The sequence below is a fragment of the Oncorhynchus mykiss genome, chromosome 3, assembly GCF_013265735.2.
Source record: "Oncorhynchus mykiss isolate Arlee chromosome 3, USDA_OmykA_1.1, whole genome shotgun sequence".
Lineage (NCBI taxonomy): Eukaryota > Metazoa > Chordata > Actinopteri > Salmoniformes > Salmonidae > Oncorhynchus > Oncorhynchus mykiss.
In genome coordinates, this window is record NC_048567.1 from 11,188,958 (window position 1) to 11,216,832 (window position 27,875).

Below are 27,875 nucleotides of genomic sequence, written 5' to 3' on the forward strand. Positions count from 1 at the left end.
CCGGTGAACAGGTCAGGGTTCCATAGCTGCAGGCAGAACAGTTGAAACTGGAGCAGCAGCAGGGCCAGCATTTCACCTCCTGAACTCGGTCTGGTGGACAGCACACTCTGTTTGTACTTGATCCCAGACTTCTTCTACACACCATCTTCATCAAATTCCAATTCAGCCTCTGCTTTCCTCATTCTCTTCGACCTCTTCTTTCTCTTTTTCCTCCCCCATTCCCTCTCGAAATCCATGTTTCCATGTCCCTGTCCCAATATTTTTCTCCTCCTGGCTTTGCTAGCGGCCTGGTGGCATCCCGATGTAACTCCATCTCATAATCATCCTGTTCAACTCGAAAACGTGTCTTCTACAGGCGCCGACATTTTGAGAGAATGAGCAGTGGCACAACTCCCAAACAGCCTACTCTCTTCGAATGTTCTCTCAGACAGGATCAGATTGCCTGTCAGGCGCTGTTCAGGGCTTAAATGCCCCACGAGCGCAATGATTTGGTAAAAAACTGCGTGCGCTTTTACGTGTAGGAGCAAGCATGACCAGAGATCACCAGGGCGCGTAGGATGTCGGCAAAGCTAGGGAACGTGCGGACAGACTTGTGCCACTATCGTATATAAGTCGGTGACGAGAGAGGGAGGGGAGCAAGTGCTGAACATTCTTCTAAGCATACAGTTCAGTTTGACACTAAAGGGAGATACGATAACCTATTTGGCACCAAACAGGAATTACGGTAAAATAGCCTATATCATTTTACTATTGTTAGCCAACATTTGTATTTGTTAATTTAGCATGAGAAGGGATGTGTTTATAGACAGATTTATTTATAGACTTTAGTCAGTAGTAGTCAACAGGAGGACGCTCTGTCAGAATTAGTGGTGTATAGAGTAGAATAGGATGAAATGTACCACTTTCTAAAATACATCATCAGGTCAATATCAATCTAGGGAAACGTTGATTTCTTTCTCATTTGAAAATTAGAGTTGAAACTGATAGTGAGATAAGGGAGAAAGGAAGAAGAAGAGGGAGGGTTTTATCATCATATATTTTGCTGCTCAACCCAGATAGTCTACTGTACAGTGATGGTTGAATTTGTGCATCCACAGGTAGAATATACTCTGCTGTCTGTGCAGCTGCTAGGCTTGATGTGCTTCAGGTGTTTTAGTTCGTCACTTCTAATGTATTAAAATGCTTCTGTTTTTATTTTTTCTCTGCAAGGTGGTTCCTCTGCAAACTGCTGTTTGGACTGCCTACATTGTTAACCTTGCAAATGAGAGCCTAGTTTTGGAAGGAGAAACTCAAACAAAGTATTTAACTTGGAGTTATTTGATCTTTCCTGCGGAAGTCAGACAGTGAAACATAATTCAAGATGGAGAATATGGAAGATGGGAAGGTAAGCAACACATTAGGTCTGTCATCTTCTCACATCTAGTATTCTCCAGTGCTTGACTTGGACTGAAATAGGTGCTGGTACTCATTTTGGGTGATGGTACTATTTAGATTTAGATGCAGGAACTTCCCAATACTTTTGAGCTAATATTCTATAGAAGGTGCAGGAACTTAAGCAGTAGTAATTTTGAGGTGCAGGTACTCAGCTCTGGTGAGCTACTGCCCAAGTCGAGTACTGGTCTTCTCACAGAGTTACTGATTCCATCATATGATTTTATTAATTTATTCATGTTGCTTATTTTTGTTGTTGTTGCAATTACAGTTTTTAACGTTTCCTTCCACAACATAACAATGCAATTGAAATACATCACCATTTGAACCACATTAGTTACTCTACCATCACACCAGTTGTGCAACAGTATTTATACTACTAGTCTTCTCCTTTGAACAGTACACATTCATTTATCTCTGGTGACTATTTCATAAACAATCCTCATCCACCAGCACTGTTTCCTGAGGAAGAGTAGAGCAATGTTTTTTTTCGCTCCCTGTCTTTGTCTCCCTACCTTTAATGAGTCAGTCAGAGAATGGTATTTACGAGAAGGAGACGGGTGAACACTGCTTTTCCTCTCTGGCATGTAGAAGAACAGGGGCTGGGGTGGAAGGGAAGTGGGAGAGGAGAGAGGAAAGCGAGAGAGAGGGGGGATAGTGAAGGAGAAAGGGGATTGGTGGATGCTACAGATACAGGTGGCGTGTCTGAACTTGAGCGGGTCTGTTTTATTCTCTGGCCTGTACCTGCATGTAGGACTAGGAGAGACAGACAGAATGAGGGAAGAGACAGTGATATGTAGTAAGGGAGGTGGGTATAGCAAATGATGTGAGTAGAAAGGAGTAGAAAGAGTCACATGATAGAGGGAGCAATAGCAATAGTAATAGTGTGACAGAGGGATAGAGTTATAAGCTCTAGAGGCCTAGATTGGCCATCAGACACCCAGACACCATGATGAACCCGGTGACCTCAGATCTCCATACATTGACTTAGCAACACAAGGCTTTCCTTACTCTCTATCACTTACATAAAGAGCCCCTAACAACACTGCTAACCTAGTCATGATTACACTCTTAAACCACTCTACAATACAGATGGATTGGATGCTTATTGTTACCAGATGCTTCTTCATATGGTTGTCTATCTACAACATGGCTTGTCTTTTGAAACAGGTTGCACAATGTTGATTGTCTTCCTCTTCTTTGTGGCTGTTAGGCAATGAGACTTTCCTACCAACCGTTGATGTGAAATTCTGAAACAGGAAAGGGCCTTCCACAAACTGTTACCATAAAGTTGAAAGCACAGAATCATCTAGAATGTCATTGTATGCTGTAGTGTTAAGATTTCCCTTCTCTGGAACTAAGGGGCTTAGCTCGAACCATGAAAAACAGCCCCAGACCATTATTCGTCCTCCACCAAACTTTACAGTTTGCACTCAGAAGTACGGGCTGGATACAAATACACTCACCAGCCTGTCCTCCAGCCCGTACCTCAGGAGACAGTCCAAACACACTCACCAGCCTATCCTCCAGCCCGTACCTCAGGAGACAGTCCAAACACACTCACCAGCCTGTCCTCCAGCCCGTACCTCAGGAGACAGTCCAAACACACTCACCAGCCTGTCCTCCAGCCCGTACCTCAGGAGACAGTCCAAACACACTCATTAGCCTGTCCTCCAGCCCGTACCTCAGGAGACAGTCCAAACACACTCACCAGCCTGTCCTCCAGCCCGTACCTCTGGAGACAGTCCAAACACACTCACCAGCCTGTCCTCCAGCCCGTACCTCTGGAGACAGTCCAAACACACTGTCAAAACTTGGTGATTTACACAACATCTGTTTTACACAAATCTATAAAGATTTACATAATCTGATGGGGATTATTATTTTGAAGGGTACCCTGTTTTACCGTCTTTACATATCTTACTTCACTTGTAGTAGGCCTATTCATTCAGTTTTCAGCTTGTTTTAGATGACTGGGTATTGTAATGTCACAAGGCCAGAGTGTCCTTCCTAGCGAAATACAATATGCCTGATTAGTACTATCACAGAACATAACACTGTTATCAGTGTAACTTGGGTAATGCAACCCTTAGAGCATTTTATTCTTATGGCACCGGCATCTGTGTTTTTAGTGTTAGCCCCGGTTACCTGTGTCAGTTGGTCTTTGATTTGAAATATTTTCCAGGATAAGGCCTTTAAGTTATGCCTCCTACACCTACAGTACCAGTCAAAAGTTTGGACACACCTATTCATTCAGGTTTTTTACACTTTTTTTGTACTATTTTGTACTATTTTATTTGTACTATAATCATAATCAGTCACCTGGAATGAATCTCAATTAACAGGTGTGCCTTGGTAAAAGTGAATTTGTGGAATTTCTTTCCTTCTTAATGCGTTTGAGCCAATCAGTTGTGTTGTGACAAGGTAGGGGTGGTATACAGAAGATAGCCCTGTTTGGTAAAAGTCCATATAATGGTAAGAACAACTCAAATAAGCAAAGAGAAACGACAGTCCATCATTACTTTAAGACCTGAAACTGGCTCTCATGGAAAGGAAAGGAAGACCCAGAGTTACCTCTGCTGCAGAGGATGAATTCATTAGAGTTAACTGCACCTCAGATTGCAGCCCAAATAAATGCTTCACAGAGTTCAAGTAACAGACACATCTCAACATCAATAGACTGCGTCAATCAGGCCTTCATTGTCGAATTCCTGCAAAGAAACCACTACTAAAGGACACCAATAATAAGAAGAAACTTGCTTGGGCCAAGAAACATGAGCAATGGCCATTAGACCGGTGGAAATCTGTCCTTGGGTCAGATGACTCCAAATTTTAGATTTTAGATTCCAACCGCTGTGTCTTTGTGATAATCAGAGTAGGTTAACAAATGATCTCCGCATGTGTGGTTCCAACCGTGAAGTATGGAGGAGGAGGTGTGATGGTGTGGGGGTGCTTTGCTGGTGACACTGTCAGTGATTTATTTAGAATTCAAGGCAGACTTAACTAGCATGGCTACCACAGATTTCTGCAGTGATACACCATCCCATCTGGTTTGCGCTTAGTTGGACAATGACCCAACACACCTCCAGGCTGTGTAAGGGCTATTTGACCAAGAAGGAGAGTGACGGAGTGCTGCATCAGATGACCTGGCCTCCACAATCACCCGACCTCAACCCAATTGAGATGGTTTGGGATGAGTAGGACTGCAGAGTGAAGGAAAAGCAGCCAACAAGTGCTCGGCAAATGTGTGAACTCCTTCAAGACTGTTGGAAAAGCATTCCAGGTGAAGCTGGTTGAAAAAATGTCAAGAGTGTGCAAAGCTGTCATCAAGGCAAAGGGTGGCTACTTTGAAGAATCTAAAATCTAAAATAGATTTTGATTTGTTTTTTTGGTTACTACATGATTCCATGTGTTATTTCATAGTTTTAACGTCTTCACTATTATTCTACAATGTAGAAAATAGCAAAAATGCTAACTTTGGTCCAAACTTTTGACTGGTACTGTATATTAGGACCGTTATGATTTTACATTCCTGTACACACGTAGCCTATAGCTCATAACATTAAGACAAATGAGATGATCGTGGACTACAGGAAATGAAGGCTGAGCATTCTCATCGACAGTGCTGTAGTGGAGCAGGTTGAGAGCTTCAAGTTCCTTGGTGCCCACATCATCAAGAAACTATCATAGTCCAAACACACCAAGACAGTCGTGAAGAGGGCACAATAACGCCTATTCCCCCCCAGGAGACTGAAAATATTTGGCATGGGTCCTCAGATCCTCAAAAAGTTCTACAGCTGCACCATCAACACCATCCTGACTGGTTGCATCACCGCCTGGTATGGCAACTTCTCGGCCTCAGACCGCAAGGCATTACAGTGGATAGTGCGTATGGCCCAGTACATCACTGGGGCTAAGCTTCCTGCCATCCAGGACCTCTATGCCAGGCGGTGTCAGAGGAAGGCCCTAAAAATGGACTAAGACTCCAGCCACCCTAGTCATAGACTGTTTTCTCTGCTACAGCAAGGCAAGCGGTACCGGAGCGCCAAGTCTAGGTCCAAAAGGCTTCTTAACAGCTTCTACCCCCAAACCATAAGACTGCTAAACAGCTAATCAAATGGCTATCCGGACTACTTGCATTTACCTCTACCTACATGTACATACTACCTCAATTATCTCAACTAACCTGTGCCCCCACACATTGACTCTGTACCGGTACCCTCTGTATACAGCCTCTCTACTGTTATTTAATTGTTGCTCTTTCATTTTTATTTTATTTATAATTTTCTTATTTTTTAATTTAAATGTGTATTTATTGTTTTATTTCATTTTTTTTTTACTTCAGTTTATTTTAGTAAATACTTTCTTAACACTTTATTGTTGATTAAGGGCTTGTAAGTAAGCATTTCACTGTAAGGTTGTATTCGGCACATGTGACAAATACAATTTGATTTGAATTGAGTTGATTACAAGACTGTTTTCAAACTTCAAAACAAATAGTTTTATTTGTACCCATTGTGTTACACTATGACAATTCTAGTGCCTGACAGAAACAGTCTGGCCAGTCAAAGAACCAGAGTTACATATATCAGTACAAGAACAGACTGTTCAGTCCAGGACAATACAACACAAAGCACTCTGTCTTGGTGACACTGCTTTCACACTGTGATATAAAGGGAACTGCCAAAATAAAGGAAACACCAACATAAAGTGTCTTAACAAGGCATTGGGTCACCTCAAGCCAGAACAGTTTCAATAAACCTTGGCATAGATTCTACAAGTGTCTGGAGGTGACACCATACTTCCATGAAAAATTCCATAATTTGTTGTTTTGCTGATGGTGGAGAAAAACTCAGGCACCTCTCCAGAACCTCCCGTAAGTGTTCAATTGGATGGTGGTACTGTCATCCTGGAAGAGACCACTCCCATCAGGTTAGAAATGATTCACCGTAAATTGAAGGTGATCACTCAGAAAGGCTGGGTATTTATTGGTGTTTACCTTGCCCTCTATTGGATTGAGTGGACCTAAACCATGCCAGGAAAATGCACCTTCACACCATAACTAAGCCGCCAGCCCAGAACCCTCAGTTACTCAAGTGTTTCCTTTATTTTGGCAGTTACCAGTATGCCCACTGTTCACTCAAATCAATCTATCAATGTCCTGTGCAGGTTCACTGAGCCTGTGTGTGATAATGTTATTGATACTGCCATGCCGTGTTATTGTGTCATTTTGGTGAAATATGTAGATCTTATATCTGTTGACACGGTGGACCGAGACCATATGACATAATACTGCTCTCCCGAGAGGAAGCTCACTGTGTCTCCTGTAGCAGACATACAGACTAAACCAGGGTTTCTCAACTGATTTTGCCTCGGAACCCAAATTGAACCAGGTTGTCTCAGTTGCGACCCAATATTTGCATCGCAAAAAGGATTCGGCAATATATAATCTATAACTTTTTTAAAATGCTATATTAAAGGTAAATGTAGCAATTATATGACAAGAGAACAATATTCCCACCTCTTTCATTGTCATTAATTACATTTTGCACAAATTCTTGATGAAGAACGTGAATAAACTCACTGGCTTGAGATCATAAAATCAACCAAAATAGTGCTGCTAATCTGTACATTGATAATAGTGTGGTTGAAGAAAAATTAGGTTAGGAGATTAAATTATTTAAAAATGTAAGTTCATTATAATTTCTACAGCCTTTCTATCTGGTTTAAGTTGTTTAAGTTCAGACTGGAGAATTTCTTCATTTAAAAAAAACCCACTCAGACACCCACAACCCAATCTCCCGTGACCCAAATTTGGGTCAGGACCAATCAGTTGAGAATCACTGGACTAAACAACACCCATTGATTGGTTATAATGAAAGTCTGTTATGTGGAGCTGCTGGATATTTGACATCACTGCCTTATGCTGTGTTTGTCACGTTCGTTGGAAGCATACACGGACCAACGTGCAGCGTGATCTGGGTTCCACATCTTTTTTTATTTAAAGTAAGTGAACCACACAACAAAACAATAAAGAATTAATGAACGAAACAAACAACGAACCGTGACAACAGAGGTGCAACATGCACTAACTCAAAACAATATCCCACAAAACACAGGTGGAAAAAAGACTACCTAAATATGATCCCCAATTAGAGACAATGATAACCAGCTGCCTCTAATTGGGAACCATATCAAGCATACCAACCTAGAAATATGAAAATTAGAATACCCCCCTAGTCCCGCTCTGACCTTAACACCATAGAGAACCAAGGGCTCTCTATGGTCAGGGCGTGACAGTGTTTATGTAGGAAATTAATATATTAGTATCTGGTTCAAAGACGTATAAGGTTTTCAAAGTAGCAAAAAAATGAAACAGCAATTACAAATTCCCTAAAAGGCTTTTTTTATGTTCATTGGACAAATTCGAAAATCAAATTCGAAAATCTATGAAAATATTTTTAACTTCATCCTTTGAGATTAGTTTTTGTCTCTCTGAGTCAACAAAACGAAGTTATTGTATTTTAATATGAAATACTGGTGTTATCAAATCAAATCAAATTTTATTTGTCACATACACATGGTTAGCAGATGTTAATGCGAGTGTAGCGAAATGCTTGTGCTTCTAGTTCCGACAATGCAGTAATAACCAACAAGTAATCTAGCTAACAATTCCAAAACTACTACCTTATAGACACAAGTGAAAGGGGATAAAGAATATGTACATAAAGATATATGAATGAGTGATGGTACAGAGCGGCATAGGCAAGATACAGTAGATGGTATTGAGTGCAGTATATACATATGAGATGAGTATGTAAACAAAGTGGCATAGTTAAAGTGGCTAGTGATACATGTATTACATAAAGATGCAGTAGATGATATAGAGTACAGTATATACGTATACATATGAGATGAATAATGTAGGGTATGTAAACATTATATTAGGTAGCATTGTTTAAAGTGGCTAGTGATATATTTGACATCATTTCCCATCAATTCCCATTATTAAAGTGGCTGGAGTTGAGTCAGTGTGTTGGCAGCAGCCACTCAATGTTAGTGGTGGCTGTTTAACAGTTTGATGGCCTTGAGATAGAAGCTGTTTTTCAGTCTCTCGGTCCCAGCTTTGATGCACCTGTACTGACCTCGCCTTCTGGATGATAGCGGGGTGAACAGGCAGTGGCTCGGGTGGTTGTTGTCCTTGATGATCTTTATGGCCTTCCTGTGACATCGGGTGGTGTAGGTGTCCTGAAGGGCAGGTAGTTTGCCCCCGGTGATGCGTTGTGCAGACCTCACTCCCCTCTGGAGAGCCTTACGGTTGTGGGCGGAGCAGTTGCCGTACCAGGCGGTGATACAGCCCGACAGGATGCTCTCGATTGTGCATCTGTAGAAGTTTGTGAGTGCTTTTGGTGACAAGCCGAATTTCTTCAGCCTCCTGATGTTGAAGAGGCGCTGCTGCGCCTTCTTCACGATGCTGTCTGTGTGGGTGGACCAATTCAATTTGTCTGTGATGTGTACGCCGAGGAACTTAAAACTTACTACCCTCTCCACTACTGTTCCATCGATGTGGATAGGGGGGTGTTCCCTCTGCTGTTTCCTGAAGTCCACAATCATCTCCTTAGTTTTGTTGACGTTGAGTGTGAGGTTATTTTCCTGACACCACACTCCGAGGGCCCTCACCTCCTCCCTGTAGGCCGTCTCGTCGTTGTTGGTAATCAAGCCTACCACTGTTGTGTCGTCCGCAAACTTGATGATTGAGTTGGAGGCGTGCGTGGCCACGCAGTCGTGGGTGAACAGGGAGTACAGGAGAGGGCTCAGAACGCACCCTTGTGGGGCCCCAGTGTTGAGGATCAGCGGGGTGGAGATGTTGTTGCCTACCCTCACCACCTGGGGGCGGTATACGGTATGACAATATTTTGTTACCATGAATACACTGGAACAGAATAGGATTCGCATCCATTAAATGTTATTAGTAGTCTATTAATAGTAGGCTATACAATGATAACACTTAATCAAAGTTTAAAAGTTAAATTAACCCCCTCTCCCTTTCTCTCTCAAACATGTTTTGTTACTATTTCCTTGCTAATGTTAATAATAATCACGTAACTATAATTTGAGCCTGCGGCAACACTTTACGTTGCATTAAGTGGCATTATTACACAATTATTACATGATAGTTAATGTTGTATTTATGCATTGTTACACTGTAACTGGTAAATTTCAATTCAATGCAGGTACACAAATGCAATTTCAAGATGCCTACACAAAATAGCTACATAAAATGCCCATCAAACTACTTGAATTCAAACTTGTACAGTCTTGATTTTTCATAAAGTGCCCCAAATATGAAGCAGCTATTAACTAATATAATTCATAATCCATTTTTTATCCATAATTGTGTGTGTGTGTAATATTATATTAACCAATATAATCCATCAGTATTACCTTAACTGCAGTGCAATAAAACATTAACTACAGTGTAATAATGCAACTTAATGTTAAGTGTTATCCACCCAGCTTTATACCCCATTCTGTTGCTGACAGAAGCATGAAACCATGAAAAAAATACCTTGCTTTTCTTCTGGCTAGTATTTTCTCCCTAGCAACTGGATCTGCGTTAATCTTTTGTCTGTGTCGTGCAGCCCTCTCCTTATTACACAACGACATCTACAGTATAAAGATAATGTGCCTTGAAAAAACCTTAAAATGCCGTAAAATAGTTTAAAATGATAATATTCAGTATTAATACAACAAGTAAATATGAATTAAATATGAATTCAATTTAATGATTCAATGTTGTAAAAAATAACATGCGGTAACAAAGCTACTGTCATTCAGAATAACGAGTGACATTGTGGTATAACATGAAACTTTTGTTGTGCTGAAGGACAAGTGTGATACTGAAGGATGGATTTCATACATAAACATATTTAACAAGCAGTTCCTTGGCCACCTACAGTTGAAGTCAGAAGTTTACATGCACTTAGGATGGAGTCATTAAAACTAATTTTTCAACCACTCCACAAATTTCTTGTTAACAAACTATAGTTTTGGTAAGTCGGTTAGAACATCTACTTTGTGCATGACACAAGTCATTTTTGTCACGCCCTGACCATAGTTTACTTTGTATTTTCTATGTTTTGATTGGTCAGGGTGTGATCTGAGTGGGCATTCTATGTTACATGTCTAGTTTGTCTAGTTCTATGTTCGGCCTGATATGGTTCTCAATCAGAGGCAGGTGTTCGTCATTGTCTCTGATTGGGAACCATATTTAGGTAGCCTGGGTTTCACTGTGTGTTTGTGGGTGATTGTTCCTGTCTATGTGTTTTTCACCAGATAGGCTGTTTTAGGTTTTCGTTACGTTCATCACGTTCTTTATTTTTGTAGTGTTTGCATTGATTCGTGTTTTACGTTTGTTCATTAAAACATGGATCGCAATCTACACGCTGCATTTTGGTCCGACTCTCCTTCACATACAGAAAACCGTTACAGAATCACCCACCACCAACGGACCAAGCAGCGTGTCAACAGGCAGGAGCAGCGCGAGGAGAAGCGCAATAAGGATTTCTGGACATGGGAGGAAATCCTCGACGGGAGAGGACCCTGGGCTAAACCAGGGGAGTGTAGCCGCACTAAGGTGCAGCGGGAGAAGAAACAACAGGAACAGCCCAAGGAGTACAGTATGGAGTATACTACTTGGGAGGAGATCGACAGGTGGGCGGCCGACCCAGGGAGAGTGCCGGAGCCCGCCTGGGATTCGCTGGAGCAGTGCGAGGAAGGTTACCGTAGAATGGAGGCGGTGAAAGCAGAGAGGCGCTGGTATGAGAAGGCAGCACGGCGACGCGGATGGAAGCCTGAGAGGCAGCCCCAAAAATTTCTTGGGGGGGGGCTAACAGGGAGTATGGCTATGCCAGGTAGGAGACCTGGGCAGACTCCCTGTGCTTACCGGGGGGCTAGAGAGACCGGACAGGCACCGTGTTATGCAGTGGTGCGCACGGTGTCTCCAGTGCGGGTGCATAGCCCTGTGCGGTATATTCCAGCTCCGCGTGTACGCAGCTGGTCCCCAGTGCGTCTCCTTGGGCCGGTTTACATGGCACCAGCCTTGCGCTCGGTGTCTCCGGTTCGCCTGCATAGTCCAGTGCGGGCTATTCCACCTCGCCGCACTGGCAGGGCGACCGTGAGTATTCAACCAGGTAAGGTTGGGCAGGCTCGGTGCTCAAGAGCTCCAGTGCGCCTGCACGGTCCGGTTTTTCCAGTACCACCTCCACACCCCAGCCCTCCGGTAGCAGCTCCCCGCACCAGGCTTCCTGTGCGTGTCCTCGGCCCAGTACCACCATTGCCAGCACCACGCCTCAGGCCTACAGTGCGCCTCGCCTGTCCAGCGCTGCCAGAGCCTTCCTCCTCTTCAGCGCTGTCGGAGTCTCCCGCCTGTTTAGCGCTGTTAGAGCCTTCCTTCTCTACAGCGCTGCCGGAGTCTCCCGCCTGTTCAGAACTGCCAGTTTGCAAAGAGCTGCCAGTTAGCATAGAGCTGCCAGTTAGCATAGAGCTGCCAGTTAGCATAGAGCTGCCAGTTAGCATAGAGCTGCCAGTCTGCAAGGAGCTGCCAGTCTGCAAGGAGCTGCCAGATAGCATAGAGCTGCCAGTTAGCATAGAGCTGCCAGTTAGCATAGAGCTGCCAGTCTGCAAGGAGCTGCCAGTCTGCAAGGAGCTGCCAGTCTGCAAGGAGCTGCCAGTCTGCAAGGAGCTGCCAGTCTGCAAGGAGCTGCCAGTCTGCAAGGAGCTGCCAGTCTGCATAGAGCTGCCAGTCTGCAAGGAGCTGCCAGTCTGCAAGGAGCCGCCAGAGCTGCCAGTCTGCAGGATGCCGCCAAAGCTGCCAGTCTGCAAGGAGCCGCCAGAGCTGCCAGTCTGCAAGGAGCCGCCAGAGCTGCCAGTCAGCATGGAGCAGCCAGGGCCGCCAGTCAGCATGGAGCAGCCAGGGCCGCCAGTCAGCATGGAGCAGCCAGGGCCGCCAGTCAGCATGGAGCAGCCAGGGCCGCCAGTCAGCATGGAGCAGCCAGGGCCGCCAGTCAGCATGGAGCAGCCAGTCAGCATGGAGCAGCCAGAGCAGCCAGTCAGCATGGAGCAGCCAGAGCAGCCAGTCAGCATGGAGCAGCCAGAGCTGCCAGTCAGCATGGAGCAGCCAGTCAGCATGGAGCAGCCAGAGCTGCCAGTCAGCATGGAGCAGCCAGTCAGCATGGAGCAGCCAGAGCTGCCAGTCATCATGGAGCTGCCAGTCATCATGGAGCAGCCAGTCAGCATGGAGCAGCCAGAGCTGCCAGTCGACCAGACTCTCCCAGATCTGCCAGTCGACCAGACTCTCCCAGATCTGCCAGTCGACCAGACTCTCCCAGATCTGCCAGTCGTCCAGACTCTTCCAGATCTGCCAGTCGTCCAGACTCTTCCAGATCTGCCAGTCGACCAGACTCTTCCAGATCTGCCAGTCGACCAGACTCTTCCAGATCTGCCAGTCGACCAGACTCTTCCAGATCTGCCAGTCGTCCAGACTCTCTCAGATCTGCCAGTCGTCCAGATTCTCCCAGATCTGCCAGTCGACCAGATTCTCCCAGATCCGCCAGTCGACCAGATTCTCCCAGATCCGCCAGTCGACCAGATTCTCCCAGATCCGCCAGTCGACCAGATTCTCCCAGATCCGCCAGTCGACCAGATTCTCCCAGATCCGCCAGTCGACCAGATTCTCCCAGATCCGCCAGTCGACCAGATTCTTCCAGATCTGCTAGTCGACCAGGATCTGCTGAAACCGCCAGCCAGCCAGGTTCTGGTAGTTTCTACTACCTGCCTGGGCTTCCTCTCAGTGCTGAGCTTCTTCTCAGTGCTGAGCTTCCTCTCAGTGCTGAGCTACCCATCTGTCCCGAGTTACCTCTGTCCCGAGCTGTCCCTCTGTCCCATGTTATCATTGTGGTGGGTAACCTATTTAGGGACGTTTAGGAGGGGGATTAAAACTGTCATGGAGTGGGGTCCACGTCCAGCGCCAGAGCCGCCACCACGGACAGATGCCCACCCAGACCCTCCCCTATAGGTTCAGGTTTTGCGGCCGGAGTCCGCACCTTGGGGGGGGGGTACTGTCACGCCCTGACCATAGTTTACTTTGTATTTTCTATGTTTTGATTGGTCAGGGTGTGATCTGAGTGGGCATTCTATGTTACATGTCTAGTTTGTCTAGTTCTATGTTCGGCCTGATATGGTTCTCAATCAGAGGCAGGTGTTCGTCATTGTCTCTGATTGGGAACCATATTTAGGTAGCCTGGGTTTCACTGTGTGTTTGTGGGTGATTGTTCCTGTCTATGTGTTTTTCACCAGATAGGCTGTTTTAGGTTTTCGTTACGTTCATCACGTTCTTTATTTTTGTAGTGTTTGCATTGATTCGTGTTTTACGTTTGTTCATTAAAACATGGATCGCAATCTACACGCTGCATTTTGGTCCGACTCTCCTTCACATACAGAAAACCGTTACAATTTTTCCAACAATTTTTTAAAGACAGATTATTTCACTTATAATTCACTGTTTCACAATTCCAGTGGGTCAGAAGTTTGCATACGCTAAGTTGACTGTGCCTTTAAACAGCTTGAAAAATTCCAGAAAATTATGTCCTGGCTTTAGAAGCTTCTGATAAGCTAATTGACATAATTAATCTGTACAAACAATAGTACACAAGTATAAACACCATGGGACGACACAGCCATCATACAGCTGTATGATGAGGTACTTTGGTGCGAAAAGCGCAAATCAATCCCAGAACAACAGAAAAGGACCTTGTGACGATGCTGGAGGAAACAGGTACAAAAGTATCTATATCCACAGTAAAAATAGTCCTATATCGACATCACCTGAAAGGTTGCTCAGCAAGGAAGAAGCCACTGCTCCAAAACCGCAATAAATAAGCCAGACTACGGTTTGCAACTGCACATGGTGACAAAGATTGTACTTTTTGGAGAAATGTCCTCTGGTCTGATGAAACAAAAATAGAACTGTTTGGCCAATAATGACCATCGTTATGTTTGGAGGAAAAAGGGGGAGTCTTGCAAGCCGAAGAACACCATCACAACTGTGAAGCACGGGGGTGGCAGCATCATGTTATGGGGTGCTTTGCTGCAGGAGGGGCTGGTACACTTCACAAAATAGATGGCATCATGAGGCAGGGAAATTATGTGGATAGAAAATTATGCGGATATATTGAAGCAACATCTCAAGACATCAGTCAGGAAGTTATAGCTTGGTCGCAAATGGGTCTTCCAAATGGACAATGACCCCAAGCATACTTCCAAAGTTGTGGCAAAATGGCTTAAGGACAACAAAGGTAGTGGAGTGGCCATCACGATGCCTTGACCTTAATCCTATAGAAAATGTGTGGGCAGAACTGAAAAAGCGTGTGCGAGCAAGGAATCCTACAAACTTGACTCATTTACACCAGCTCTGTCGGGAGGAATGGGCCAAAATTCACCCAACTTATTGTGGGAAGCTTGTGGAAGGCTACCCAGAACGTTTAACCCAAGTTAAACAATTTAAAGGCAATGCTTCCAAATACGAATTGAGTGTATGTAAACTTCTGACCCATTGGGAAAGTGATGAAAGAAATAAAGCTGAAAAAATAATTCTCTCTACTATTATTCTGACATTTCACATTCTTAAAATAAAGTGGTGCTCCTAACTGACCTAAAACAGGGAATTTTTACTAGGATTAAATGTCAGGAATTGTCAAGAACTGAGTTTCAATGTATTTGGCTAAGGTGTATTTAAACTTCCGACTTCAACTGTATATAAAGTAATGACCTTGACCTATAAAGATTATCCTTACTTTTCATATTTAATATAGCTTTTTATAAAATAGTAACATTAAAAGTTTGATTTCTGTGTTGTACTGAAGGACATGTGTTTTTGATACAAAGGTTACTAGAGGGTGAAAAGGTGAAATCATCAAATATTTCAGAGAGATTTACTGACCTCATCACATTGATAGAGGTTCTTCAATAGGTCTTCTTTGTGATGTCACACACTGTCACATGATTACCATCATGTATTTCTTTCATCACGTTCCCATCAGACTGTTAAACAGCCACCACTAACATTGAGTGGCTGCTGCCAACACACTGACACTGACCCTGACACTGACTCAACTCCAGCCACTTTAATAATGGGAATTGATGCGAAATTATGTAAATATATCACTAGCCACTTTAAACAATGCTACCTTATATAATGTTACTTACCCTACATTATTCATCTCATATGCATACGTATATACTGTACTCTATATCATCGACTGCATCCTTATGTAATACATGTATCACTAGCCACTTTAACTATGCCACTTTGTTTACATACTCACCTCATGTATATACTGTACTCGATACCATCTACTGTATCCTGCCTATGCTGCTCTGTACCATCACTCATTCATATATCCTTATGTACATATTCTTTATCCCCTTACACTGTGTATAAGACAGTAGTTTTGGAATTGTTAGTTAGATTACTTGTTGGTTATTATTGCATTGTCGGAACTAGAAGCACAAGCATTTCGCTACACTCGCATTAACATCTGCTAACCATGTGTATGTGACAAATACAATTTGATTTGATTTGATATGCTTTAAAATGGCTTTTTTATCTTTGTGATACTGAATGACATTGATGAAGCGCAAAAGTCCAGACAAAAGTTATTCAAGATTTTAAATATTTTTTAGATACTGTATGTTGCCCATTATTCTATATATTGTTGTCAACAAACACAATTATGCCATGCGTGTTAATTTGTATTTTTAGGATGAATTTCTAAATTTTAAAAACACTGTTATCATTAGAATTTTAACCCGGAAAGTTACACTGAAGGACATTTTGACACAACTCCCTTAATTGAATAGTTTGCAACACAAATATTTATGGGTCAAAAGAAGGGTAAGAGTTGAGTGATTTAATATTATATTTATACATATTTATATTTTTATGTTAAATTTAAATGTCTCGTCTTTGACCCATCTATGTGTAATAGTGTGTGTCATAAAGAGTAGCCTACCTTTGTGTAATAATAACTGACATACTGTCATGTTACTTTCCAATAGTATACATTCTCTGTCAAGAGATGTGGTATTTCAGATGAGTAGGTATGGTCCTTTAAAAGAGACCACATCAAACAGGGTTTCTTTCCCTGGTCTGGCCCAGGGCTTTGTATAGCAGACGTTCATTATAACCAATCAGCTTGGTGCTGCTATGTTGCCCAGCTTTAAATTGAAAAAAAATATATATATATTTCACCAGGTAGGCCAGTTGAGAACAAGTTCTCATTTACAACTGCGACCTGGCCAAGATAAAGCAAAGCAGTGTGAAAAAAACAACAATTCAGAGTTACACATAAACAAACATGCAGTCAATAACACAATGCAAAAATATATGTACAGTGTGTGCAAATGTAGAAGAGTAGGGAGGTAAAGGCAATAAATAGGCCATAGAGTCGAAATAATTACAATTTAGCATTAACACTGGAGTGATAGATGTGCAGATGATGATGTACAAGTAGAGATACTGGTGTGCAAAAGAGCAAGAGGATAGATAACAATATGGGGATGAGGTAGTTGGGTGTGCTATTTACAGATTGGCTGTGTACAGGTACAGTGATTGGTAAACTGCTCTGACAGCTGATGCTTAAAGTTAGAGAGGGAGATAGAAGTTATTTTTGCAGTTCGTTCCAGTCATTGGGAGCAGAGAACTGGAAGGAAAGGCAGCCAAAGGAAGTATTGGCTTTGGGGATGACCAGTGAAATATACCTGCTGGAACGCATGCTATGTGTGGGTGTTGCTATGGTGACCAGTGAGCTGAGATAAGGTGGGGCTTTACCTAGCAGAGACTTGTAGATGACCTGGAGCCAGTGGGTTTTGCGACGAATATGTAGTGAGGGCCAGCCAACAAGAGCATACATGTTGCAGTGGTGGGTAGTAAATGGGGCTTTGGTGACAAAACAAATGGCACTGTGATAGACTACATCCAGTTTGCTGAGTAGAGTGTTGGAGGCAATTTTGTAAATTACATCGCCAAAGTCAAGGATCGGTAGGATAGTCAGTTTTACAAGGGTTTGTTTGGCAGCATGAGTGAAGGATGCTTTGTTGCGAAATAGGAAGCCGATTCTAGATGTCATTTTGGATTGGAGATGCTTAATGTCTGGAAGGACAACTGACTGAACTCAACTCAACTGAATCATTCACTAAAATACCACAGCTAAAAATAAAAAATCTTCATGCCAGATGATTTCACTTGGTATTTGTTTAAGTAGTAGTTAGTATTAGCATATTAACGCATATTGGACTGGTAGAACAGCCGAACCCAATACAATAGGCCTCAACAGTAGAATAAAGTAGCATAAATCCATAGTAGCACAGAGTCTCTATTCTTCTCACAGTTCATCCTCAAGACTCCGGGTCGATCAGGATTGCGAAACATGGTTCCATTTCCACTGTTTTGTAACACCTAACCTAGCGTGGCAGTGTAGACAGTGACAGCTTGTGAATGCTCAGAGAGAAAGCAGAAGAGAGGGAGAACAATCACAAACAGACTGTTTCATTGTGTATTTTCTACTGTCACTGGGAACAACAAGAGCTTTGTGGGCCAAGACACTGGCTATGATGACAATGACAGAATTATTGTACACTACGTCTCCATCCATATGCATGAGACCAGTGGATATCTAATTTCCTGTTTCTCTCTCTCTCTCTCTCTCTCTCTCTCTCGCTATCCTTTTCTCTGTCACTTTCTTGTTATCTGTTTCTCTCTCTCTTTCTATTATTTTAACACCCCTCTCCCTCCATCACTGCCTCTCTCTCCCCGTTTTCACTCCCCCTCTCTCTTCCTCCCTCTATTCCTCCTCCATCCCCAGAAGAAGAAGGGAGTGACCTGTTACCTCCTCTACTGCATCACTACAGCTGTCATTGGCTCCCTGCAGTTCGGATACAACACTGGAGTCATCAATGCCCCTGAGCAGGTGTGTGTGTGTCTGTGTGTGTGTGTGTGTGTGTGTTTGTGCGCGCGCGCACACACACACACACACACACACACACACACAAACACACACAAACACACATGGATGTGCTGTTGTTTTCAACTTTGTCTCCCCCTTGTGGGCAGTCAGTGGTAGTACTCATGTGTATTGACTATAACAGTCAGGGCTGGAACAGGGCTGAAACAAATGCCTGCACCCTCTGTACATCTCCAGGACTAGGATTTTAGACCACTTGCCTAAATCCTCAGTGATATTCCCACCCTTTAACCTCTGAAGGTTCTAAGGTTCTGTCATCTCCACTCTCAGAAACTGCGACGGTTCTTCCAGAATGTGTCTATGGATCGTTATGGAGACCCCTTCTCCTCTGGGACTAACACCATGGTTTGGAGCTTCGCTGTGGCCATCTTCAGTGTGGGGGGCATGGTTGGGTCCTTGTCTGTGGGGGTCATGGTGGACAGGTTTGGGAGGTGAGTTAAGGACTAATGATACAAAGAAATGCAGATGTACAGTAAATGTGTGTGTGGAAGTGGTTTTGTATCTGTAATGACTTTGTACTGTTTTATTTATTTTATTCCCAGCACCACAATGAGAGGTGTGCGGCTTGTAAATATTTGCTCTCAAAGATGAGCCAAGGGCCCTTAGTCGATTCGGTGCTGTAATGTTAATTGAGGCTGTAATTTTAATTGAGGTCTTACCTCCTAACCTGGCCTCATCTCACATCACTTCATCACTGTTTATTTAGCAGGCCATTCATGGTCTCTGACAGGGCACTGGACTAAATGGCTTCCCCCATCTTTCTAACCACCACACATGTTTCCTCCCACTGTCCTTCTTTTCTTTCCCCTTTTCCTATCCTCCTCTCTCTCTCTCTCTCTCTCTCCCCAGGCGGAAGTCCATGCTCCTGGCCAACGTGCTGGCCCTTCTGGGTGGAACTCTGATGGGTCTGTCCAGCCTGTGTAAGTCCTTTGAGATGGTCATCATTGGCAGGCTGGTCATTGGCGTGTTCTGTGGCCTGTGTACGGGACTGACGCCCATGTACGTGGGAGAGCTGGCCCCCACGCACCTCAGGGGGGCCTTCGGCACCCTCCACCAGCTGGGAGTGGTCATTGGCATCCTGGTGGCACAGGTACCACAGAGAGGACCAGGCACTGGTTCACTTTCATTTAGGTTATTTTAGTTCAAACTCTACTGAGTTTATTGTAATTAATTGAACTTAATGTTATTGAGGTCAATTGATATAAATGCTGTTCATTTCACTGAATGTAAATGACCAATCTCATTTTTCTGTACAATCAAGTCAGTTAAGTCAGCTACCTTAAGCTTTAACCCTGGCCATCCTGTTGTCCCTCTCTCTGCTCTGTAGGTCTTTGGTCTGGAGTTTCTGCTGGGGTCAGACTCCCTGTGGCCCCTCCTGCTGTCCCTGACGGCCATCCCTGCTGTGGTGCAGAGCATCATGTTGCCCTTCTGCCCAGAGAGCCCCCGCTACCTCCTCATCAGCCTCAACCAGGAGGAGGAGGCTCGCAAAGGTCAGGGAGAGGAGACATGTTACTGATCATATTACACATAGGAGATGTTACTGATCATATTACACATAGGAGATGTTACTGATCATATTACACATAGGAGATGTTACTGATCATATTACACATAGGAGATGTTACTGATCATATTACACATAGGAGATGTTACTGATCATGTTACACATAGGATATGTTACTGATCATATTACACATAGGAGATGTTACTGATCATGTTACACATAGGAGATGTTACTGATCATATTACACATAGGAGATGTTACTGATCATATTACACATAGGAGATGTTACTGATCATATTACACATAGGAGATGTTACTGATCATATTACACATAGGAGATGTTACTGATCATATTGCACATAGGAGATGCTACTGATCATATTAAACCTAGGAGATGTTATGGATCATATTGCATAGCACTCATTTAGGGAACTTTATTATTTGACCGTTTTCTTAGAAACTATGTGGTGTAAAAGTATTTACATGACAATTACTCTGTTATTTATTTGGGATTCATTGGTATCAGAAAGTACCTAGTATTTAAAAAATATCTCGCCCTCCCTCCAGCCCTGGTGCGTCTGCGTGGCTGTGAGGATGTAAGTGATGACATCCAGGAGATGAAGGAAGAAGGGATGAAGATGGCCATGGAGAAGAAGGTCACTATTCCAGAACTCTTCCGTTCGCCAGCCTACCGTCAGCCAATCATCATCGCCATCATCCTGCAGCTCTCCCAGCAGCTCTCTGGCATCAACGCGGTGAGTAGACTACAACTCCCACAATGCAACATAATTAGGGAGTTCTTCCATACTACATAATTTAACTGAGGTAAACATCAGGGAAAAAACTTTAAGAGAAAATTGCGCCGGAAGAAATGGCAGCAGTTTTACGGGCGCCCAACCAATTGTGCTATTATGTGTTTTTTTCTCGTTATTTGTAACTTATTTTGTACATAATATTTCTGCCACCGTATCTTACGGCAAAAAAATAGCTTCTGGATATCAGGACAGCGATCACTCACCTCGGATTAAACAAAGATTTTTTCTTCAACAAGCAAGTCGCACAGACATTCTCCAAATACCCGACAGGGCCGACATCCCGGTTATTTGCAAGAGGAAGCGACGCAGGTACAGAGGACAAAGAGCAGGATGCCTGGTCAGGACCCGGAAAAGGCGAGTGGGAAAGCTGCCGTTACCGTCAATACTACTCGCCAACGTGCAATCATTGGACAATAAACTAGATGAGGTACGATCACGAATATCCTACCAACTGGACATCAAAAACTGTAATATCTTATGTTTCACGGAATCGTGACTGAATGACGACATGGATATTCAGCTAGCGAGATACACGCTGCACCGGCAAGATAGAACAGCACACTCCTGTAAGACGAGGGGGAGGTGGGGGGGGGAGGTGGGGGGGGGGGGGGCGGTCTGTGCATATTTGTAAACAACAGCTGGTGCACGAAATCTAAGGAAGTCTCTAGATTTATTGTGATAAATTGCAGGCCACACTACTTGCCTAGAGAGTTTTCAGCTCTACTTTTCGTGGCTGTTTATTTACCACCACAGACAGATGCTGGCACGAAGACCGCACTCAGTCAGCTGTATAAGGAAATAAGCAAACAGGAAACCACTCACCCAGAGGCGGCGCTCCTAGTGGTCGGAGACTTTAATGCAGCGAAACTTAAATCAGTTCTACCAAATTTCCATCAACATGTTAAATTTGCAACCAGAGGGGGAAAAAATTCTAGATCACCTGTACTCCACACACAGAGACACGTACAAAGCTCTCCCTCGCCCTCCATTTGGTAAATCCGACCACAACTCTATCCTCCTGATTCCTGCTTACAAGTTCAAATTAAAGCAGGAAGCACCAGTGACTCGGTCTATAAAAAAGTGGTCAGATGAAGCAGATGGAACAGACTGGAACATGTTCCGGGATTCTTCCGATGGCATTGAGGAGTACACCACATCAGTCACTGGCTTTATCAGTAAGTGCATCGAGGACGTCGTCCCCACAGTGACTGTACGTACATACCCCAACCAGAAGCCATGGATTACAGGCAACATTCGCACTGAGCTAAAGGGTAGAGCTCCCGCTTGCAAAGGTGCTGCTATGCCCTGCGACGAACCATCAAACAGGCAAAGCGTCAATACAGGGCTAAAATTGAATCATACTACACCGGCTCCGACGCTCGTCTTATGTGGCAAGGCTTGCAAACTATTACAGACTACAAAGGGAAACACATCCGCGAGCTGCCCAGTGACACAAGCCTACCAGACGAGCTAAATCACTTCTATGCTCGCTTTGAGGCAAGCAACACTGAGGCATGCATGAGAGCATCAGCTGTTCCGAAAGACTGTGTGATCACGCTTTCCGTAGCCGATGTGAGTAAGACCTTTAAACAGGTCAACATACACAAGGCTGCGGGGCCAGACGGATTATAAGGATGTGTGCTCCAGGCATGTGCTGACCAACTGGCAAGTGTCTTCACTGACATTTTAAACATGTCCCTGATTGAGTCTGTAATACCAACATGTTTCAAGCAGAACACCATAGTCCCTGTGCATACCGCCCAAAAAGATCCACAGATGATGCAATCTCTATTGCACTCCACAATGCCCTTTTCCACCTGGACAAAAGGAACACCTACATGAGAATGCTATTCATTGACTACAGCTCAGCTTTCAACACCATAGTACCCTCAAAGCTCATCACTAAGCTAAGGATCCTGGGACTAAACACCATCCTCTGCAACTGGATCCTGGACTTCCTGACGGGCCATCCCCAGGGGGTGAGAGTAGGTAGCAACACATCCGCCACACTGATCCTCAACACTGGAGCTCCCCAGGGGTGCGTACTCCCTGTTCACCCACGACTGTATGGCCAGGCATGACTCCAACATCATCATTAAGTTTACAGACGACACAACAGTGTTCACCGCCAATGACGAGACAGCCTATAGGGAGGAAGTCAGAGACCTGGCTGGGTGGTGCCAGAATAACAACCTATCCCTTAACGTAACCAAGACTAAGGAGATGATTTTGGACTACAGGAAAAGGAGGACCGAGCACGCAACCATTCTCATCGATGGGGCTATAGTGGATCAGGTTGAGAGCTTCAAATTTCTTGGTGTCCACATCAACAACAAACTAGAATGGTCCAAACACACCAAGACAGTCGTGAAGAGGGCACGACAAAGCCTATTCCCCCTCAGGAAACTAAAAAGATTTGGCATGGGTCCTGAGATCCTCAAAAGGTTCTACAGCTGCAACATCGAGAGCACTGGTTGCATCACTGCCTGGTACGGCAATTGCTTGGCCTCTGACCGCAAGGCACTACAGAGGGTAGGGCGTACAGCCCAGTACATCACTGGGGCTAAGCTGCCTGCCAACCAGGACCTCTACACCAGGCGATTTCAGAGGAAGGCCCTAAAATTGTCAACGACCCCAGCCACCCCAGTCATAGACTGTTCTCTCTAACTACCGCATGGAAAGCGGTACCGGAGTGCCAAGTCTAGGACAAAAAGGCTTCTCAACAGTTTTACCCCCAATCCATATGACTCCTGAACAGGTAATCAAATGGCTACATGGACTATTTGCATTGTGTGCCCCCCCAACCCTCTTTTACACTGCTGCTACTTTCTGTTTATTATATATGCATAGTCACTTTAACTATACATTCATGTACAAACTACCTCAGTTGGCCCCGACCAACCAGTGCCCCAGCACATTGCCTAACCGGGCTATCTGCATTGTGTCCCGCCACCCGCCACCCACCACCCGCCAACCCCTCTTTTACGCTACTGCTACTCTCTGTTTATCATATATGCATAGTCACTTTAACTATACATTCATGTACAAACTACCTCAGTTGGCCCCGACCAACCAGTGTCTGTAGGTAGCCTCGCTACTTTTATAGCTTCGCTACTGTATATAGCCTGTCTTTTTACAGTTGTTTTATTTCTTTGCCTACCTATTGTTCACCTAATACCTTTTTTTGCACTGTTGGTTAGAGCCTGTAAGTAAGTATTTCACTGTAAGGTCTACTACACCTGTTGTATTCGGCGCATGTTTACTGTTGTTTTATTTTATTTTATTTAAGTTGGACAGAGAGTTTTTCCTTCTCTTAATCCATGACCCCTGATCTAACAATACATGACAGTTGGAAGCAATATGGTGGAAACCTATCCAGCCCTTTTATAAATTAGTAATGAAGGAAAGGAAATGAGGAAAGAGAAGCATAACCACAGATTTCAAAAGAATAAGTTCACAATGACCTTTTCCAGATCAAGTTATTGCGTATAGGCATATGTAGTAGGACGTGTAATGTTGCAACTCACACAGTTCTACAGAAGTCACAGTTCAGCGTTAGAATACTGAAACTAAATGATTCAGTGAAGAGATGCCAACATAGACTGTCAAGGCACCACCTCCTCTTCAGCCCAGAGGCTGAGGAAGGAAGCGTTTGATTAAGTGGAATGGATGTAGCATAATAACATGATTGGCTAGCGAGATGATCACCCTAAGATCTAATGGAGATGGCGCAATTACATTTACACTGGGCCTAATTCAGATGGATGTTATAGGGCACGTTTACTGAACAATGTGTTTGTTTCATGTGATTGTGTTTTGCGTTTCGTGTTTTGTGTTTGATGTGAACATAGATATATATAGTGTAATGGTTGTTTATTGATGTGTATATAGATATATATAGTGTAATGGATGTTTATTGATGTGTATATAGATATGTATAGTAAAACTGTTGTTTATTGATGTGTATATAGATATATATAGTGTAATGGATGTTTATTGATGTGTTTATAGATATGTATAGTGTAATGGATGTTTATTGATGTGTATATAGATATGTATAGTGTAATGGTTGTTTATTGATGTGTATATAGATATGTATAGTGTAATGGTTGTTTATTGATGTGTATATAGATATATATAGTGTAATGGATGTTTATTGATGTGTATATAGATATATATAGTGTAATGGTTGTTTATTGATGTGTATATAGATATATATAGTAAAACTGTTGTTTATTGATATGTATATAGATATGTATAGTAAAACTGCTGATTATTGATGTTTATATAGATATGTATAGTGAAACTGTTGTTTATTGATGTGTTTATAGATATGTATAGTGAAACTGGTGTTTATTGATGTGTATATAGATATGTATAGTGAAACTGTTGTTTATTGATGTGTTGTTTATTGATGTGTATATAGATATGTATAGTAAAACTGTTGTTTATTGATGTGTTTATAGATATGTATAGTGAAACTGATGTTTATTGATGTGTATATAGATATGTATAGTGAAACTGTTGTTTATTGATGTGTTGTTTATTGATGTGTTTATAGATATATATAGTGTAATGGTTGTTTATTGATGTGTATATAGATATGTATAGTGAAACTGTTGTTTATTGATGTGTATATAGATATGTATAGTGAAACTGATGTTTATTGATATGTATATAGATATGTATAGTAAAACTGCTGTTTATTGATGTGTTGTTTATTGATGTGTTGTTTATTGATGTGTTTATAGATATGTATAGTGAAACTGTTGTTTATTGATGTGTATATAGATATGTATAGTGTAATGGTTGTTTATTGATGTGTATATAGATATATATAGTGTAATGGATGTTTATTGATGTGTATATAGATATATATAGTGTAATGGTTGTTTATTGATGTGTATATAGATATGTATAGTAAAACTGTTGTTTATTGATGTGTATATAGATATGTATAGTGTAATGGTTGTTTATTGATGTGAATATAGATATATATAGTGTAATGGATGTTTATTGATGTGTATATAGATCTATATAGTGTAATGGTTGTTTATTGATGTGTATATAGATCTATATAGTGTAATGGATGTTTATTGATGTGTATATAGATATATATAGTGTAATGGATGTTTATTGATGTGTATATAGATATATATAGTGTAATGGTTGTTTATTGATGTGAATATAGATATATATAGTGTAATGGTTGTTTATTGATGTGTATATAGATATATATAGTGTAATGGATGTTTATTGATGTGTTTATAGATATGTATAGTGAAACTGTTGTTTATTGATGTGTATATAGATATGTATAGTGAAACTGTTGTTTATTGATGTGTATATAGATATGTATAGTGTAATGGTTGTTTATTGATGTGTTGTTTATTGATGTGTTGTTTATTGATGTGTATATAGATATGTATAGTGAAACTGTTGTTTATTGATGTGTTGTTTATTGATGTGTTGTTTATTGATGTGTATATAGATATGTATAGTGAAACTGTTGTTTATTGATGTGTATATAGATATATATAGTGTAATGGTTGTTTATTGATGTGTATATAGATCTATATAGTGTAATGGTTGTTTATTGATGTGTATATAGATATATATAGTGTAATGGTTGTTTATTGGTGTTCATGCAGGGCTCATCTGCTAAAGAGACTGTGGTCTCAGCATGACTCCCTTCTGAAATAAAAGTTACATAAAACAATTATACAGCATCAATCAAACCCAGATGGCCACAGAAATCACTGAAACAACAGCCCTCTCTCTGTCTGTAGGAGTAAACATGGGTCGACAACAACTAGATTTAACTAGATACATATCCTCATATTGGTTATGAATGTAATCAACTTCCTCTCCCTCTCTCCTACTTCCTCCTCAGGTATTCTACTATTCGACAGGTATATTTGACACTGCCGGGGTGACCCAGCCCATCTACGCCACTATAGGAGCTGGGGTGGTCAACACTCTATTCACAGTGGTGTCTGTAAGTAGTTTAACACATATCCTGTCAAGTATAATAATTCAGAAATAGTACAGTTTGATAGTGCACTACCTTAGACCAGACTATATGAAATGTGATACCCTTGGACACATTCTTAACACTTCCTTGTTTGATTCACAGCTCTTCCTGGTGGAGAGGGCGGGACGAAGGACCCTGCACCTCATCGGATTGGCTGGAATGGCTGTCAGTGCTCTGCTCATGACCATCTCCCTCTCATTGGTGGTGAGTTTCAATCTCGGCTGTCCATCATTTCAAATGTCAAGAACCCGACAATAACTATTCTTGTCACACCATAAAAATCCTTGACTGGATTTTATTCCACTGCTTAACATGTTTTATCACTCCATTCCCTCCCTCCTCTCTGAGTAGAAGACCAACCCGTCTCTGAGCTACCTGGCCATCGTGGCGGTGTTTGCCTTTGTGGCCAGTTTTGAGATGGGTCCAGGTCCTATCCCATGGTTCATAGTTGCTGAGTTGTTCTCCCAGGGGCCTCGCCCTGCAGCTATGGCCGTCGCCGGCTGCTCCAACTGGACCGCCAACTTCCTGGTCGGGCTGGGCTTCCCCAAACTGGAGGTTGGTTCTTCTTCCTCATCCTACCCCTCGTACTACAGACACCTATGCATATGTATCAAGATAAATCTGCAGGCCTCAAAGCTGAATGAATGGGATTGGCACTGTTATAAGACCAAAACATCAGACAAACTTTACAGCTTAGATTGTGTTACTCTCTAACCTCCTCTCTCTCTCTCCTTTACAGGAGCTGTGTGGTCCTTACGTCTTCATCATCTTCATGATCTTCCTCATATTCTTCTTCGTCTTCACCTACTTCAAAGTCCCGGAGACCAAGGGGCGGACCTTTGATGACATTGCCAAAGGATTCGCCGGCACTGCAGGAGCCCAATCTCCTCCCCCAGAGGGTATGGTCACCCTGCCCGTCTCCCCGACGACGGAGAAAGTTCCAATGGTTGAGTTTCCGACGGAAGAGAAGTAAAATAAGTGATCGTCAGTGAATCCGTAGATAGTGGAAC

The 27,875-nt window shown here is 42.8% G+C and overlaps 1 protein-coding gene across 2 annotated transcripts; it reads left to right on the forward strand.

The window, feature by feature from the left end:
* Nucleotides 1-27,875, forward strand: LOC110509082 (solute carrier family 2, facilitated glucose transporter member 3). 2 transcript variants are annotated; one of them, XM_036968780.1, is made up of 11 exons: nucleotides 1-724; nucleotides 1,210-1,384; nucleotides 18,357-18,458; nucleotides 18,783-18,943; nucleotides 19,362-19,602; nucleotides 19,840-20,002; nucleotides 20,584-20,771; nucleotides 26,725-26,829; nucleotides 26,968-27,069; nucleotides 27,217-27,420; nucleotides 27,605-27,875. In XM_036968780.1, the coding sequence occupies exons 2-11, from the start codon at nucleotides 1,361-1,363 to the stop codon at nucleotides 27,836-27,838; spliced, it is 1,524 nt and encodes a 507-aa protein (XP_036824675.1). In that variant the 5' UTR covers nucleotides 1-724; nucleotides 1,210-1,360; the 3' UTR covers nucleotides 27,839-27,875. The 2 variants fall into 2 exon arrangements, with proteins under 2 accessions (XP_036824675.1, XP_036824671.1); XM_036968776.1 differs by having other exon boundaries at nucleotides 2-724; nucleotides 18,354-18,458.

Bases quoted from the DNA above. Each gene is read 5' to 3' on its own strand.
- LOC110509082 (XM_036968776.1), top strand. From the start codon at position 1,361: ATGGAGAATATGGAAGATGGGAAG. The intron at 20,003-20,583 runs GTCAGGGAGAGG...CCCTCCCTCCAG, and splicing joins GGAGGAGGAGGCTCGCAAAG to CCCTGGTGCGTCTGCGTGGC. The intron at 27,070-27,216 runs GTGAGTTTCAAT...CTCTCTGAGTAG, and splicing joins CCATCTCCCTCTCATTGGTG to AAGACCAACCCGTCTCTGAG.